This window comes from Rhinopithecus roxellana, chromosome 8, assembly GCF_007565055.1.
Source record: "Rhinopithecus roxellana isolate Shanxi Qingling chromosome 8, ASM756505v1, whole genome shotgun sequence".
Taxonomy (NCBI): domain Eukaryota; kingdom Metazoa; phylum Chordata; class Mammalia; order Primates; family Cercopithecidae; genus Rhinopithecus; species Rhinopithecus roxellana.
Window position 1 is genome coordinate 111,985,872 of NC_044556.1, and position 18,864 is coordinate 112,004,735.

The following is an 18,864-nucleotide window of genomic DNA, read 5'->3' on the forward strand; positions in this document are numbered from 1 at the left end:
GCACACTCACACTTTCCTTTCCGCCTCCCCTTTCGAGCTCTTCCTGCCTTCTCTATCATGCGCAGGCCCCTGGCAGCTCGTGGTTGGCAAGAGCACGAACCCGTGGTCAGATGCAACCTCCTGCCTCATGCATTTTCCTCTTGGTGCTTTGGTCAGAACTTCCCCAAGTGGAGTGAAACTCAGGAGCTGAGAAACCGAGTCACTGTGGAAAGATGGGAAATTATCTCCTGCGAAAACTCAGGTGAGTCTTGACTCTTGGTGCTGCCTTTCTTGGGAGAAAGAGAACAGAGATAAGGAGGCTGGACATACACATTTGTAATGGTGAGGTACATTGTGCTTCTAGAAGGTTGAGCCTGGAGACAGCATCCTCTAGGAGCACACAGTGACGCCCCGTTGACTGCTTCTCTTGCCTTACTCTGGAACCACAATAGGTTGCCAGATGTAGAAAACAAAAATACTGGATGCTAAGTCATATTCAAATTCCAGAAAAACATTTTTTTTTTAGTATGAATGTGCCTCATATAATATTTTGGGCATTATAACATGGGTTGTACTTTATTAAAAAGTTATTCATTGTTTATCTGAAATTCAAATTTAGCAGTGCATCTTGTAATTCATCTGGCAACCCTACACAATTGTCACTTGAATTTTTCTGCTCCTCTTTTTCTTCATGAGGGTGTAGAGCTTAACTTTCCATCCATCAGCTTTGTGGGTTGGTATGAGAATGAACAGTCAGGTCCTTGCAAATTATGGATGCAGGATATGCATTTGAATGCTTCTGACTTTAGTCACACCTTTTTTTGGTAATGTTTAGCCTTACACTCTTCCAATAGTTCATAATTTATAGAACATATACAGATGACAGGCATTATTGTTCTTACATCTTGCTTAATCTTAAATGATGGGCTCTACAGCATCCCACTCCTCTGTCCACTCTCCCAGTCCCCTTCCAGACAATCTTGCATATGATGTGACTACATTGATAGACCCAAGGCAAAACTCTCATCATATTACTCCTGTGCTCCAGTGGGCACCACGTAGAAACATGACTGGACAAAAAGGATATGACCTAATGCTAAGAGACTGAGTGGAAAATCCCAGCAAGTCTTGTTCTATCTGTTTAGATTCTTCTTGACCTCTCTGTGCAGATTCCTTACTTATGGGTATGGGGCAGAACACTCTCTGGAATGGTGGCTTATGACCTATGGTCAAACAAAATAGGTCAGAGAAGCTGTCTTTATGAGGTAGCAGATTGTCTTCCCCACACCTGATGGTTCATGCTGTCTCCTTTCACCAGGTTAAATAGCTCAGCTGTCCCTTGACTTCTTCATTTAGTCTTTCAGTAAATCCCTATTTCTTAAAGAGTTTAAGGGTGGCTGGGTGCAGTGGCTCACGCCTGTAATCCCAGCACTTTGGGAGGCTGAGGTGGGTGGGTCAGGAGGTCAGGAGATTGAGACCATACTGGCTAACACGGTGAAACCCCGTCTCTACTAAAAATATGAAAAATTAGCTAGGCGTGGTGGCGGGTGCCTATAGTCCCAGCTACTCGGGTGGCTGAGGCAGGAGAATGGCGTGAACCTGGAAGGCAGAGCTTGTAGCGAGCTGAGATGGTGCCACTGCACTCCAACCTGGGCGACAGAGCGAGACTGTCTCAAAAAAAAAAGAAAAAAAAAAGCTTAATGGTTCATGGATGGAGAGGGCCCATCAAAGTTCAGGATGAACATGAGTCTGGGCAGTAGATGGAGGAAAAATGACACAATTGTGCTGAGAGGTAAATTCAATTATTTACCCTAAAGAAAAAATGCTTCCCTTCTTTTAAAGTTAACCAGTATTTATGGAAAGCCTAGGTAAGACAATGGTCTTGGTCGCAAGAAAAAATTAAACATGGAAGGAAAATGGATATGGAGGCAAATTTTAAAAATGGATAGGCCCCTTCAAAGAACATCGTACTTAATGACTCTGACTCAGCTTTAAAAAAACAGGCATTACATGGCTCAGATAATTAAAACTGAGAGAGAATTAAAACTTGTCAAGGTTGCCTTTGCTATAAAATTATGAATGTAACATGTAATTTATGATGTCAAGTCATCCGTCATTTCCATTACACCACAATGTCTTCTTTTTAAGATAAGGCAGTTGCTAATGTGTTCTAGGTAGAAACACAAACAGTGCACTGTAGAAATAAAAGGAAGGAAGGAATGGAATTCTGATTTGGGATAGCAGGAAGGAAGGACATGTTTGAGGAATTGCCATTTGGACTGTGCTGTAAATGTTAGGCAGACTTACAAAGCAGGAAAAGATGGTCCAAGCTGAAGGGACAGCGTGTGAAAATGTATGAGTTTCAAGTACACGGTATGACTGTCAATAATTGGAGCATATTGTTCAGAGATGACTCCAGTAGCAGAAGAAGTTGAGAATGAAGTTGGGGGTCTGATAATGAAGTGCCTTCAAAGGCACATAGAAAGTGGTAAAGCAGTGAACATTTATAAGCTGGAGAAAAACGCAGTGTGGCATGTATTTTAGGAAGAAATGTCTATGCTCAGTGAGTATCGAGGAATGACACAGAGAAATAGACAACAAGCTCTTAAAATATACCAAAGAAGATGTAGGGGCAAAAGGAAAACTTCCCCTTTGTTCCCTGAAGGTTCTCTGAAATCAGTTGAGAAAACGCAGATTAATAGGACAAAAGTCATACAAATTTATTGATCATCATTTTATGGGACACAGGAACCTCAGAATGAAGACGCAAAGATGCAAAGGAAACTGTCCATTTCTATGCTTAGGTTCTACAAATTTTGGCTAGCCATGTAGAAATACGATTGGACAAAAAGGATATGACCTAATGCTAATAGAGTGGAAAATCCCAGCAAGTCTTGTTCTGTCTGTTTAGATTCTTCTTGACCTCTCTGTGTGGGTTCCTTACTTATGCATATGGGGCAGAACACTCTCTGGAATGGCGGCTTATGACCTACGGTCAAACAAAGTAGGTCAGATAATGTCTTTATGGCCGGTTCTTACACAGAAAGATAGAGGGAAAGTTAGAGTCATCTGACTAATTTTATGGCTGGCTTTGGGGAAAAGAGGTTCTGGTTTCTGTCAATCACCTTGGGGAAGAGGGATTCTAATTTCTATGGCTAGCCCTGGATAGGAAACAGTTGCCACAGAGAGGAGGGCAAGAGAAAGAGAGCTGCTTCTGAGGCTTTTATTTTGGAGTATCATTTTCTGAGCCCCAACAAAGAGATGGTAAAGAGCTGAAATTCATTAGGAACAACCAACACGAAGAGGACATTCAGTGAAAGTAAAGGCATTCCCAAGGAGTCACCTTGGTGTGTGTCAGTCATTTGGATCACAGATGTGGTGTTAGAGAAGGCTGGAGAATGGCCTCTAGAACACGGATGCAGAGAGCCTCCTGGTGCCCTGACCCTGCTTGTCAGAGGCCTGTTACCTTGGGCAATACCTAATTTGCAGCCTGATAATTGACTGCAGATGAGTCTGGGGAAGGTAGCTGCTGCTTTCTAGCCTCTCTGACTAGCAAGAGGGTGAAATAAATGTTGACATCGCCCATGGGCAGTGTCCATCACATACCCTCTTTAGTCTTTATTTCAAAATTCATTCAGTTCTTTGAAGATTTTATCCTCCCATATAAATTTATACACAAATTCTGAATTTGTGTATTGTATAAAAAGTGCCAATTTGAATTTTGATTGGGATAACATTGTGAATATAGAGATCTATTTGCAAATTCTTCTGTGTTTATGCTGATATACTATATATATATATATATATATATATATATATATATTTTTTTTTTTTTTTTTTTTTTTTTTTTTAAGATGGAGTCTTGCTCTGTCACCCAGGCTGGAGGGCAGTGGCGCGATCTCAGCTCACTGCAACCTCTGCCTCCTGGGTTCAAGAGATTCTTCTGCCTCAGGCTACCGAATAGCTGGGACTACAGGCACACACCACCATGCCCGTCTAAGTTTTGTATTTTTAGTAGAGACGGGGTTTCACCATATTGGCCAGGCTGGTCTTGAACTCCTGACCTCATGATCCACCTGCCTTGGCCTCCCTAAGTGCTGGGATTATAGGCGTGAGTCACCGCTCCTGGCCTATGAAGATATACTATTAATACACCAGTCAAAACAATTATTTATAACGACGTTTATTCAAATCTTCTTTAATGTATTCTAATAGAGCTTTCGCTTTTTGTTTTTCTTTTATTCCTTGTTAGATAGATTTCTAGATACCATATGCAACAGTAATAAATCTATGAATGACATTTTTTCCTAGCCTGTTATTGTTGGAATGTTATTGATGACTTTGTATCCACTAGCCTTGTTGAATTTCTCATTTTTTTTCATGGCTTTTTAATCCTACTGGGTTTACATAGTTAATATATCATCTATAAAGTTAAAGATTTTTCTATTCTTTTTTGTTTCTTACAAATCTTATAGGTATCTTTATCATGTTTTATAGCATAATTATGTTTGACAATGTCAGAATTCTTAGGCATCATTGTCTTGTAACTGATCATAATAATTTTTTTCTAAATTTGTTTTCATTAAGGTTGCTGTATATTTTTGACATTTATATTTGGCATTTATGTTTTTGGCATATTGCCTCTATCAAAATAAGGAGATTCTACTTTTTAAAAAAATATGTAGAGATGAGGTTTCACTATGTTGCCCAGTCTGGAGTGTAGTGGCTATTCCCAGATGCAATCAGAGTGCACTGCAGCTTTGAACTCCTGGCCTCAAGTGATCTTCCTGCCTCAGCCTCCGAAGGAGCTGGGATTACAGGCATGCACTACTGCACCTAGCTCTTCTGAGGGTTTTTATTGTTAATAAGGACCAAACATTATCAAATGCATTTTTAAACTATTGAGATAACCTCATGAGTCTTCTCTTAGACTTCTAAAGTGGTTAATTGTGTTAATAAATATTTTTGCTAATTACCTATCTTTTAATTTCTGGGATAAAACCCATTTGATTGTGATGTGTGCAATTTTACCATAATTTTAGATTTAGTTAACTTATATTTTATTGAGGATTATTGCATCTATTTCCATGATTGAATTGGACCTGTGATTTTTAAAAATTTGGTTTATTTAATTTGAAATGAAAGTTTACCAATTTCATTAAATGGGTTGGCATCATTTTACATTTTTCTACTTTCTGGAACATCTTATATATGAGAGAGTATATTTGTCACTTGAAGTTTGGTAAATTGTGTATGCAGCTGTGTAAGCTGGAATTTTTTTATTATTGATGGTATTCATGTGTCAATTTTTTATTTCATTTTTCCAAGATATTACTCATTTTAAGCCATCGTGTTTATTATAAATAATTCTTCATCATGTTTGTTGTATGTCTGTAATACTTATTCTGAACTTTCTGTTTTCATTATATTTTTGTCTCCATTCCTTATTTCTTTAGTTGGTCTTTCCAGACTTTTGCTATCTTACTGATATTATTCTAAGATATGGTTCCCTATCATATTTATTTTTACCCACAACTTTCTTGTTTCCTTTTTCTTCTCCCAACTTCTAAAGATAAATGCTTACTTTGTCATTATTAGTCAGTTATGTTTTCTTATGAATGTATTTTAGCAAGCTATTTTCTTCACACTTCACTTTATCCTTCAAATAGTTTTGTGTAGCTTGCATTATTATTTTATTCTGTGTTTTTAGAAAGTTCCTTTATGATTCCCTGTTTAACATAAGGATTATTTAGAATATTACTTATACCTAGACATGTACACTTTTGGTTATAGCTTCTTGGGTTTTAATTTTACTGCTTGATAGTTGGAGAAATCGTGTGCAAATTGCTGATTTTGGGGGATGTTTATTAAGACTTTCTTTGTGGAGTTATGAAGTCATAAGTCAACATCCAACATTTAGAAAGTTTAAAAATAAGAAGAAAAAACCCAGAAGGTATAAAAAAAATTACTCATAATCTTAATTATTTGGCCAAGATACTTTTAAAGCTTAGTAAAATACCTATTTTTAAAAACAATGGAGTAGTAGTTGATTTATTAATTTGGTCAACAAATTTTTGTACATCACCTATGGCCTGATATTATCTGAATCCCTCTGGATTAAGAAAAACACTTTTTACTTTATTCACAGTAGAATTTAGTATCCAGTTATGTTTAATAATATTAATGATGTGGAATTCCAATTAGGTCCGTACCGATGCTAAGTACTTTCCTGTCTTGTTTTCAACTTTAAAATACAAACATCCTTTAGATGTATAAGTCAATGAATCACTAATAACCCCAAGGATGATTATTTTACCAAATTCTTTCTTTATTGACCAGTTTAGGAAGATGGAATCATGAGAAAACTGAACTCCAGGAAAAGGGGGAGAAAAGGAGACACTTAAATTACTTTTTACCTGATTTACAATCTACACTATTAAATAAACATTACATCCAGATTTGACTGTGATTGAGACTATTATACAAAATCTCTACATCAGCAACTGATTCTATAAAAAGCCCCCTCCTCTATAAGTTGATATTCCTTTATGTTTAACAAATATATTCTTTGCTTAGTGGCCTTGTGTGTTGATATCTAGCAATGTTTCTTGAACATATACGTATGAGCTGTATTCAGGGAAGGCACTTTCTCAGCGTTGGTTCGAAATGCCTTCCCTGAATCCTGCTGGTAAGCAGAGGTGAGGCTCTTCCATGCAAAGCTACCTAGAAGCAGAAGGATAGACCAGCGCTCCAGATGTGATAACAGAGGAAAAGAAAACCGTGAAAGAAATGCTATGTTTGGACAACTGGTGGAGTAGAAAGTTTGATTAACCAAGTCACAAACACAAGCTGCTAACTATTGTGTTAACCATGCAAATCACCTGATTTCTCTAACTTCATCGTTTAGTGTTTGCCTGATTATCATAAAGATGATGATAACTGATGGCAAAACACCAAGAGTAATATGAAAAAATCACCTTTCCTGAATGTATGTAAAGATCCCAATGTCTTAAGTGCACATGAATGGCCACATGCAGCAGGGCCCCGAGAAGCCTGCTGTGGTTCAGCGGGCCAAGACTGACAGTCCTCATAGTCCACAAAGGTGTGTACAAGCAGCTCAGCTTGCCTCAGGTTGTTGCAGAAGTGGCGCCTCCCTGTTGTTAAGGTCTTTCTAGCTTCTTGGGAGCTCTCACCTCTTCTGGAGATTCCGGAAGTTTGCATGTCAGGTCACAATAAATCCAAAGACTGAGAGAATCAAAAGTCAGACTATGGGCATTTTGTCCCATCAGAGGCCTGGTTTCTGTGGTTAAGTTCTGAAATGCATTCTGTCTGTGACTGCTTGTTGATTTTGAAGGAAAGGGAAGTTTGTCAAAAAGAAAAGGCAGGTTTGGTTTTAATGGTACAGAAAGTTAGAGAAGAAGGTGAAAAATGTGGAGGGCAGTAACAATCTCTCTTTTTTCTTTTGTGTTTCCATATAGTTGTCTGGGAGAGAATCAAAAGAAGCCCAGGAAAGGAAACCCAGATGAGGAAAGAAAACGGTAAGAACAGAGCGTATCAGAGTCTTTTTTTTCTCTGAGATTACTTCCAGAATGTGTGCCCCACTCGAACTAACACCTCTCAGGGCCCCTGTAACAGAGTTCTTTGGTGATTACCTGCATGACTTGGCAGCAGGTTAGACACTGACTCTGTCTAAATAAGAAAGACAGGGTGTTAGCCACGTGTTTTGTTTCTATCGATTATATAATGCGAGTGTAGAAACATAAAGATAGAATAAAGGATGTCTGGTTTTGGTTGGTTATATGCAGTGGCCGTATTTCCCACCTTCTCCTCACAAGTAGCCAGAATAATCTTTGGAAAACATGTCTCATTATGCCTTTTCCTTGCCTGAGACCATTCAATGGTTCTTCACTGCATTCAGAATAAAATGCAAACTCTTCACCAGGGCCTACAATTCTATTAGGATTGGATTCTGCATCTCTCCCATGTGGTTCCTCACCCTCTACCTTCACTCACTATCTTATATGCATTCTCCTTTTATTTGATGTTCTTCAAGCCACCAAGCTCAGCCTCACTTTAGGGCGTTTCTACAAGCTGGTCTTTTACTTCACAATTAAAACAAATTTCCATATTTGCACTTGGACTGATTGATAATGTCTCCTCCTGGAGATGCTGGCCCTCATGCCCCTCTCTGAAAGATTATGGAGGAACTTTGCTTCGGCACCCCATGGTTTTATGGCACTAGAAACTACCTATATTTGTTGTGGCCTTTATCTCAACTTGTAGCTCTATATGTTGTTTGAGCTGTTTATAGTCCACTTCCTTCATAGACCATACGCACTTTAAAGTCACATCTGTTTCACTTGCTAGTGTATATCTGTTTCTCAACCCTCACAAGACACTCAGTGGAAAAAAGATAAAAAATGGAGTGGAAAAATGGTAGATATCTAGATGTTGATATCTTGCCTCAGCTTAGATGAACAGAAACACCCTGCTTTGTTGGTTAACCACAGGCTTTTCATATTTTTGCACTAAGCTCTTTTTTAATCATTTCATCTCAATGTCTTGGTTTCTGTCTCTGAGATGGCTGCTTCTTCTCTTCCATGGTATGAAGGGGCAGAGGATTGAGGAGATGAGTCAGGTATCTGTTGGTGATGTGAAATGATGTTTGCAGGCATCAGCCCCCTCCTAAATGTTTGAATAACACTTTCCTGCCAAAGGAGAGAGTTGGCTTCATGAGTCAGCCCTCAGGGACAGTGGAGCTGGCTATGCCTATCTTGTGACCCTGTCTCATGCTCTCCCCACTCCCCCCACTCCCCTTATGGTTTGTAGCTGGAGAGGAGATAGCAATGATCTGGTGATGTTATTGAACCAAGGTTCTTTTATCAGCTGCTGTGAATCAGTTCTGTATAGCGTCTTTTAAAGTAGACTTTTAATTTAGGCATTTACATTAGACGTTTAATTTAGGCATAAACTAGTCATTTAAACTAGGCTTTTGTTTCATCATGTCTAAGGTGAGATCTGCACTAGATGTCATTCTCTAATATTTTTCTGTTAAAGGAACTGAAGTGTTAACATTTTCAAATACCAGCAAGTCTTTATTACAAGCAGACAGTAACCAAATGTAGATAAATTAAATGTCGTTAGGGTTTTCTCGTGCAAGAAAATTTTAGGAGCACGACTCATGGAACTTTCACTAGTCAGCATGGTGAGGAAGATCTGAACCATTTTACCATTCTAGTCAATTGCAGTCAAATATGTGTTTCACATGGGTTGAGAAGTCAGTTTCCTTTTTGGCTAATTTCACAGGATGATGTCTATTGAATAAAGTTGGATCTTCTATATCTTCCTGAGTCAATTTTGATTATTGGATTCTTACCAGAATATTATTCATTAAAACATATTTACAGAAAGGACAGTATGAGCTCTTTCAAGTCACTTGACTTTTAAAATGTAGGCTTATAGAGCTATAGTACAGTAAAATTCACCCTTATATATACAGTTTGATAAGTTTAGGAAAAACGTACACAGTCATGTAATCACCACAATCAAGATACAGAATATTCCTACCACCCCTCCCTTTCCCTTTAACCCCTGGCAACCACTGATCTGATTTCTGTTTTGCATTTTTTCCAGGATGTCATAGTATCATTGCTTTTATCTTTATTGCATTCTTATTTTTGCTTCCCTTAGTTTTTAAAATTATTGCTATTCTAATTGTTTTGAATTCAAAACTTAAAAATTTTGTTCTCAATTTTTCTTGTTTAGGAATGGAAGCATATATGAATATAAACTTTCCCTCTAAATAATATTTTACCTGTATCCTATGTGTAATTAAAGGAAATACTATTATTATCTAATATTTTGTAACTTTTAATTTATTCTTGGACCTGAGTAGTTTTTAAATTTCAAATATTGTTTTGTAGTCTAAAATATAATTTAAATTTTATGTCATTGTTACCAGTATCTGTGTGGCCTGTGTTATTTCTGCTTTATGGATTTTATTAAGGTTTTCTTTGTCCTATATGTTAACTTTGAGACAAATTACTTACATTCTGTAAATTTTGGGTTCTTCATATGCAAAATAGCCTTAAAATACTACAATTTTAGCTTGTGTTTATGGAAAAAGAAATCACGGTCTATTTCATCAGCACAGTGGCTGTCTGGCACCAACACTCAATACATACTAGCTGGTATCTGTGCGCATCATTATGTGCCTAGATTTTGAAAATCTATGATGTAATCTTTTGTTCAAAGATCATAATTTTGAAATTTGTCTGCTAGAGAAACATTATTGTGTATTTCAGATATTCACTGTCATTATTTTTCCTACTTGTTACAGCTGAGAGAAATTAATCTGCTGGTTTATTTGAGTAACCTTTCATATTTTCTTTTTCTTTCTTTCATATGGATTCTTAATAGTTTCGTGTGTAGCAATTCATGACGGTATTAGGTGTTTGTTGGTTTTAATCTCTATCATGCCATCTCCTGTCCAGCTCTTTTTCTGAAATGACAGTCTTGCTAAAGTCTTCATCTTCCGGAGTGTGAGAAGGTCCCTGTGACGGGAGATCAAAGACACCAGGGGACATTGCAGGCAGCTTCCTCTCGGATACGGAGGATAGAGGGAGGTCCTGTTTCATTAGTATGGACTAGTCCAGTTCCCACATATCAATCTGTATTCATTTACTAAGGCTCTCAAGCAAAGTACCATAGACTGGGTGGCTTAAGGAACCAAAATTTTCTTTCTCACAATTACAGAGACTGGAAGTCTGAGATCAACATGTTGGCAGAGGTGGGCTGTTTTGTGAAGTCTGTCTTTGGCTTGTCAATGACTGTCTTTTCCCCGAGTCTTCGAATGGTCTTCCCTCTGTGTTATGACTGTGTTCAAATTTTCTGTTCTGACAAAGACACCAGTCATACTGAAACAGGGCCTAATCTTATGACCTCGTTTTAATGTAATTACCTCTGTTAGATCCTGTCTCCAAATACAGTCACATTCTGAGGTTCTGGGGATTAGGACTTCAACGTGTGGATTTTAAGGGGACACAGTTTAGTTCATGAGAGATGTCAAGAAAATCTAAGAGGATTCCTAGAAATCCAGGAATTCCTGCCACTGTCTGGAAGTTTCCAGTGGCCACAGCATGCAGAATTGTTCCACTGTATTTAAGACAGAGTGGACAACCAGTAGGTGCTGATAATCCACAGCCTGGACTCAGACAGGTTTGGATTTTGTGGCTAGAGCCTCAGAATGACAGATAACCGAGTGGCCAAATTCTTCATTCACCAACTGCTTTGTTACATAACTTTGCATTTTACAAAGTCCAAATGTGGTTGTGCAGTAATGTTTGCTTTCTTTCTTTCCTAAAGATCTCATAGGTTTTAGATTATCTCAGTACTAAGACATTTGACAGTACGTTTTCTTTCCTTGGAGAGTAATACAGTTCTTGGATCGTATCTTTCTCCTCACAACTTAGCGAGTGTAATTCCACTTTGCGCCTGTGGAGCTGGGCCACCTTAACTGGTCTTCCTGATGACTTGGTTTTACATACATTTTCCCCATGAAAGTTCAAAAACTCATTATTTGTTCCCTACCCCCACCCCCAATCATGTATTATTTTCTTTTATACATATGTCTTTATTTTAAATATTTTTCTCACCTTTCTTGAGCTATGATTGAAAAACAAAAATTGTACATATTGAAGGTATACAATATGATGTTTTGATGTGTATATATGGTGAAATGATTATCACTATAAAGTACATTAACTACTTAATATATTTATTATCTCACACAGTTACCATTGTTTATGTGTGTGATGAGAATGCTTGAGATCCACTCTCAGCGAATTTCAAGCACATGTTGTCACTGGTTGTAGTCACCATATCTCAGTGTTCCGTGCCATTTGTTTTTTCCCCCTGTGAAGTCAGTTTTCAGATTTAAGTATTTATTTTATGACTTTTCTCTTGTTATACTTTTGTTTCATTTGTTTAGATCTTTTTTTTTTTTTTTTTTTTTTTTGAGACCGAGTCTCGCTGTTGTCGCCGGGGCTGGAGTGCAATGGTGCAATCTCGGCTCACTGCAACCTCTGCCTCCTGGGTTCCAGCACTTCTCCTGCCTCAGCCTCCCAAGTACCTGAGATTACAGGTGCACACCATCATGCCTGGATAATATACACCTTTTTTGTACAGACAGGGTTTTGCCACGTTGCCCAGTCTGGTCTCAAACTTCTGGGCTCAAGTGATCCACCTGCGTTGGCCTCCCAAAGTGCTGGGATTACAGGCATGAGCCACCATACCTGGGCTATTTTAAAAACTGATATAGCTAGCATACTTGTACATATTTGGGTGGTACATGTGATATTTTGATAAATGTATACAATGTGTAATGATTAAATCAGAGTACTTGTGATATCCATCTACTCAAACACCAATCTTTTCTTTGTCTTGGGAACATTACAATTCTTCTAGCTATTTTGAAATGTACAATAAATTATTGTTAACTATAATTTTCCCCACCGTGCTATCAAATACTAGGACTTATTTGTTCTAGCTAACTATATTTTTGTACCCATTAGCTAACTTCTCTTGATTCTTTCCTCTCCCATTAATGTTGTTTTAATTTAACATAAAAATGTTATTCTCTACAATTGTTTTCCTGGTTTAGGCCAGTCCATTTTCCTTCTCCATTTATTATTGTTAATTATTATGAACAATAATTATTAGTAATTATTCCAATAATTGTTCTTTATTTATTATTGTTAATAACTATTAACAGTAAAAACAGATATTATTTTTCTGCTTCTAAATACTGTTTCTGCTTTTTTTGTTTTGCTTTTGTTATGCAGTTCATCTTTGTAACTTTGTGCTTAGTATTCTGAATGAAAGTAGATCATCTGTGAGATAAAATTGTGTGTATGCGTGTGTGTTTAAGGAGGGTGCAGAAGAGAAACAAGCTATGGCTGTGACTGAACCAAACTGAGGGGTAGCTCACCTGGTGCTGTAAAGCCAAAAACATCCACACCGAGGGCTGCAGCAGGACCAAGGATACATCTATTTGCAGGTCGCCAAGCAAGGAGAATCGGTCCCTCGGGCTTAAGACCTGTCCTCTTCAATGGCTGACAATCAAGGGTTTTAAAAGGCAGGGGTAAATTTCCGGAAAGCGGAATTTACAGGCAGATCACATATACCCTAGAACTTAAAGTATAATAATAAAAAAAAAATTGTAAATCAGTACATGGAGATTATAGTTGGTTTGGCCTAAAAAGTTGAGATACCTTGAAGCTGAGGGGGAAGGGTGCCTTATGGGTCATAGGTGGAATGAAAGATTCTTTGATTTGCTATTGTTTAAGGAAGCAAACTTTGTCTAAAAATGTGGAGTCAAGAGAAAGGAATGCTAAGGTCTGGCTCCTGGTCATGACTTTCTCAGGCTCCTCAGGAAGAAAGGTAGACAAAGCCTGGCAGTGGGAGTTCAGTCCTCAGCGCCCCTGCGCCTGAGGTCTGTGTGCCAGAGGATGCATGTGGTGGAGGTCCAGGTTTCCTCCTGCTGATCAGGCTGCTCATTTACTTCTCAGGGCTGGCCGGGTACCAGAATTTCCCTTGAAGGAACTCACGACTTTCCTTTATTTCCTTGCTTGTGGGTGCCCAACAGGCTTCCAAGAGGGGTCTCTGCTGTGTTGCAAAATCCAGGCGGTGATTGTGGCATGTCGTTTTAGAATACTTCCTCACAAAATATTTTTCCCTCAGCCCAGGCACATCTCTATACTGTGTAACTGACTGTCCTTGAGGCGGGCAGCTCATTACAAGTTATGTCCTTTTTTCATATTTCCCCTTAAATTTAGGAGTCTGATAACAGATAAATAAAAGGTGATATGCTGACAACCCCATCTCCTCACTACCACCTTTGAATCCTCTTTACTGTATAAATTGTGTCCCTTTAAAAATAATCTCTATTTCTTTCATCACTGGCCCACACTTATTATTTTTATTTTATTTTATTTTATTTGGAGATGGAATCTTGCTCTGTCACCAGGCTGGAGTGTAGTGGCACGATCTTGGCTCACTGCAACCTCCATCTCCCTGGTTCAAGCAATTCCCCTGCCTCAGCCTCCCGAGTAGTTGGGACTACAGGCGCATGCCACCGTGCTCAGCTAATTTTTTTTTTCCCGTATTTTAGTGGAGACGGGGTCTCACCGTGTTGGCCAGGATGGTCTCGATCTCCTGACCTCGTGATCTGCCTGCCTCGGCCTCCCAAAGTGCTGGGATCAGGCATGAGGCATTGCACCTGGCCACCACACTTATTAATGTCTATTACCGTAAAGTTTTAGTTAAAATTTGTAAAAATCATTTACCTTTAAGGATTTATACACCCTCATCAAGAATAGCAGAAAAGTAAATTTCAAAACTTTCAATTTTCTCTCTTGAATTGTCCTAAATTTCATTATATTATACGTATGTTTTCCATGCATGCGATAATATATCTGATAAGCTAATAATTCCCTTAGCTTCTTGCTGTATGGAGCTTTATTTTCCACTTTTCATTGTTTATCTAGATTTTTGTGGTTTTTCAAAAAAGGCTGGAGTAAGCAGCCTTTTAATTGTATTTAATATTTGCATGGAAAATCTAACAATGGCCTTAGGTTAAGGGCAACCAAATGCTTTGAAAGGCATTTTCAGCTTGGGAGAACCTGGAGTGTCTCATGTTAACGATCTCTTTCCTTGTAGGCAGGAAATGACTACATTTGAAAGAAAACTTCAAGATCAAGATAAAAGTAAGTCATGGCTGTATAATATTTTTCATAGTAGGGAAGTGCAAATTTAAGCATCCAATTAGCAGACACTCTTGAGCCTATTGTAATAACAGATTGCAGAAGAGGCTGCTTGGAGTTCTTACTCTTTCATAAAATTGATCACATCATTCTTGGTATTAAAGTAATATTTGTATATTATTTTTTGAGAGACATTTAAGAAATGTCTGTGGAAAGAAGTTAACCAAAATTCTACTGATTTTAATTTGTATATTGGTGTTCTAAAATAGGGCCTCTGAATATTAGCAGGTGATAAAAAGTGTGTTTTTTTTTTGAGATGGAGTCACACCCTGTCACCCAGGCTGGAGTGCAGTGTCGTGATCTCGGCTCACTGTAAGCCCCCGCCTTCCGGGTTCAAGCGATTCTCCAGCCTCAGCCTCCCGAGTAGCTGGGATTACAGGCAGACACCACCACACCCAGCTAATCTTTGTATTTTTAGTAGAGATGGGGTTTCAGCATGTTGGCCAGGCTGGTCTCAAACTCCTGACCTCATGATCCACCTACCTTGGCCTCCCAAAGTGCTGGGATTACAGGTGTGAGCCACCACTCCTGGCCCCTAAAAAGTGTATTATTTTGTTCTCAAGAAGTTGAAAGAAGTTGGTGGTGCACTCCTGTAGTCCCAGCTACTTGGAAGGCTAAAGTAGAAGGATTCCTTGAGGCCAGAAATTAGAGTTCAGCCTGAGCAATGTAGCAAGAGCCTGTCTTAAAAAAAAAAAAAAAAAAAAAAAAGAATTTGCTCTGTTTGCCATAGTATCTAGGTATAGTAATCATGTAATTACTCAAAATCGACAGTTATGAATAACAGGGCTCAGCCCCTGTAGACAAGTATATCTAAAGGAAACTCTCTGTTTATTTTTACCCCCAACTTTATTGAGGTATAACTGACAAATAAAAATTGCCTATATTCAAGGTGTGCAATGCGATGATTTGATATATGTATACACTGTATAATGATTGCTACACCAAATTAATATATCCATCACTATACATAGCTACCATCCTGTGTGAATGTGGGGACACAAGGGCACTTGGGATGTATTCCCTTACCAAATTTCAAATAAAGAATACTATGTTGCTAACTAACAAACAATGGGGACAGGATTTCCTGTTCAATCCATGGTGCTGGGTTAACTGGCTAGCCATATGGAGAGGATAGAAATTGGATCCCTTCCTTACGCCATATACAAAAATTAACTCAAGATGGATTAAAGACCCAAATGTAAAACCCAAAACTACAAAAACCCTGTAAAACAACCTAGGCAATACCATTCAGAACATAGGAATGAGCAAATATTTCATGATGAAAACATCAAAAACAATTGTAAGAAAAGCAGATATGGACAAATGGGATCTAACTAAACTAAAATATTTCTGCACAGCAAAAATAATTAACAAGAGTGAACAGACAGCTGGTCACAGTGACTCACGCCTGTAATCTCAGCACTTTGGGAGGCCGAGGTGGGCAGATCACGAGGTCAGGAGATTGAGACCATCCTGGCTAACATGGTGAAACCCGCTCTCTACTGAAAATGCAAAAATTAGCTGGGCGTGGTGGCATGTGCCTGTAGTCCTAGCTACTTGGAAGGCTGAGGCAGGAGAATCGCTTGAACCCAGGAGGCGGAGGTTGCAGTGAGCCGAGATAGCGTCATTGCACTCCAGTCTGGGTGACAGAGTTAGACTCTGTCTCAAAAAAAAAAAAAAATTAGTAGTGAATTTCAGATTCACACATATGTAAATTGCTTCACCATTCACAGATGGAATCAACATGAATCTGCATATTTGTATGTAACTTGAAATAGTTACTCGTGTTATTTCTGTACCTACCTCTATAGTGGGTGTTCATTTTAAAGAATTGTATAATTTTCCTGTAATATTTATATAAAATTTATATCTTAAATTTGCAGCTATAATCATTCTTTCTTTATGCTTATTATATTGCATTGACAGCACGTTTATGAACATTTTATTACCAAATTTTGAAATCCATTTTATTCAGTACATTAATGTGCTTTATTTACAGAAAGAACATACTATTGATGGTATCTCAGAACACATGTTCTTTCTTGATTTTGTCACTCAGTCTTGAGAACTTCAGTTATAAGATGGGGTAATGTCAGATGTTTAGATAATAGGCCTCTGCAGTTTTATTATTTCTACATTCTGTTTTTTTCACCTTTTCCTTCAATCTGTGATGGTGCAAAAGTCTCACAATGCTTTCCTTTCTTTCTTTCTTTCTTTCTTTTATTAATCCTCCAGGCAAAGAAGTTTCATCCATTTCTAATCAGGTAAGTAGAAAACAAAAAGCAAGACAAAAGAAAAACACAAACTTTTATTATGTTTGTCTGATAAATGTCAAAATACAGATGATTTGTTCAAGAGTAGCATCTGTCTTCCTTCATTTGTAATTTCTAAATGTACTTTTAGAAATTGTTCATATTTTAAATAATTTATATGGCCATTGTGATGCAGAAATGAAAGGAAATAAAAAAATCAAAAAGTATTTTAACTGATCTGGATGAGTAGCAAGTTCTTATTGTTTTGGCCTCAATTCTGCTGAAGTCTAATTTTATTTATTTATTTATTTATGTATTTATTGAGACAGAGTCACACTTTGTCATCCAGGCTGGTGTGCAATGGCACAATCTTGGCCCACTTCAACCTCCGTCTCCTGGGTTCAAGTGATTCTGGTGCCTCAGCCTCCCAGGTAGCTGGCTTTACAGGTGTGCACCACCACACCTGGCTAATTTTTTATTTTTAGTAGAGACAAGGTTTCTCTATGTTGGCTAGGCTAATCTTGAACTCCTGGCCTCAAGTGAATCCACTGGCCTCCGCCCCGCAAAGTGCATGGGTAACAGGCATGAGTCACTGTGTCCAGCCTATTGTTTTAATTTTCAAAGCTATTATGACAAAAACAGATGAAATTAAGTAAATTTATACTTATAAACTGACCACCGTGAAAGATTAATTATTTTTAGCTTTCCACATTCCCTTTCAAACCTTATATCCAGGAATTAGCATTTACATTGACAAGTATGGTGGAAACTATAACATGGAAAAAAGTTTATTCCTTTTGATACTATACCATAAAATTTTTGTTGATTTAATTAGTATATATTAATGTTTTTATTTTTTCTTTCCTTCACTGTCTATGCAATTGAAAATGTGCATAAACTCATTTTTTTCTTAGTATTTTATCTTATAAAAATTATAGTGAATAATGACTTATTCATTACTTACTGAGGTCTGATTGTTGCATACATTGCATCTCAGTATGTGTGACCTAAAGTATAGAATTGTTTTTTCCCTAGATATTTAGAAGCATAATAGCATCCTTCTTTCCTCTTTTATTATTCAAGGTAAAATTAAAGCATAATTAGTAGAAGCTTGGAGTGCAGTTTATGCTGCTATAATGAGGTCTCTAAGACACCAGGGCTTGGAGCAAGGGCTTTTTTTTTTTTTTTTTTCTAGAAATATTTCTTACATTATATATATTTTATTTATTTATTTATTTATTTTTACTTTAAGTTTTGGGATATATGTGCTGAACGTGCAGGTCTGTTACATAGGAATACATGTGCCATGGTGCTTTACTGCACCTATCAGCCTGTCATCTAGGTTTTAAACTCCGCATGTATTAGATATTTGTTCTAATGCTCTCTCTCCCCTTGCCCCCCACACCCCAACAGGCCCCAGTGTGTGATGTTCCCCTCCCTGTGTCCATGCGTTCTCATTGTTCAGCTCCCACTTGCGAGTAAGAACATGCCATAGTTTGGTTTTTCTGTTCCTGTGTTAGTTTGCTGAGAATGATGGTTTCCAGTTTCAACCATGTTCCTGCAAAGGACATAAACTCTGTGCAGAAGCCCTTTAGTTATACCCCATGTCCCTATAAAACACATGAACTCAGTCTTTTTTACGGCTGCATAGTATTCCATGGTGTATATATGCCACATTTCCTCTATCCAGTCTATCATTGATGCGTATTTGGGTTGGTTCCAAGTCTTTGCTATTGTAAATAGTGCTGCAATAAACATACGTTTGGATGTGACTTTATAGCATGATGATTTATAATCCTTTGTGTAGAATG

At 37.9% G+C, this 18,864-nt stretch overlaps 1 protein-coding gene across 2 annotated transcripts in view; it reads left to right on the forward strand.

The window, feature by feature from the left end:
• Positions 1 to 18,864, forward strand: part of GCSAML (germinal center associated signaling and motility like) — a 64,697-nt gene that overhangs the window by 36,618 nt on the left and 9,215 nt on the right. The window contains exons 1-4 of one of the 2 annotated variants that reach the window (XM_010387344.2): positions 65 to 241; positions 7,458 to 7,517; positions 14,698 to 14,744; positions 17,037 to 17,065. In XM_010387344.2, the coding sequence (XP_010385646.1) occupies positions 213 to 241; positions 7,458 to 7,517; positions 14,698 to 14,744; positions 17,037 to 17,065 (165 nt within the window). In that variant the 5' untranslated portion in view covers positions 65 to 212. Of the gene's footprint in view, positions 1 to 64; positions 242 to 7,457; positions 7,518 to 14,697; positions 14,745 to 17,036; positions 17,066 to 18,864 lie in introns of those variants that run through there. The other variant, XM_010387348.2, reaches the window with a different exon arrangement.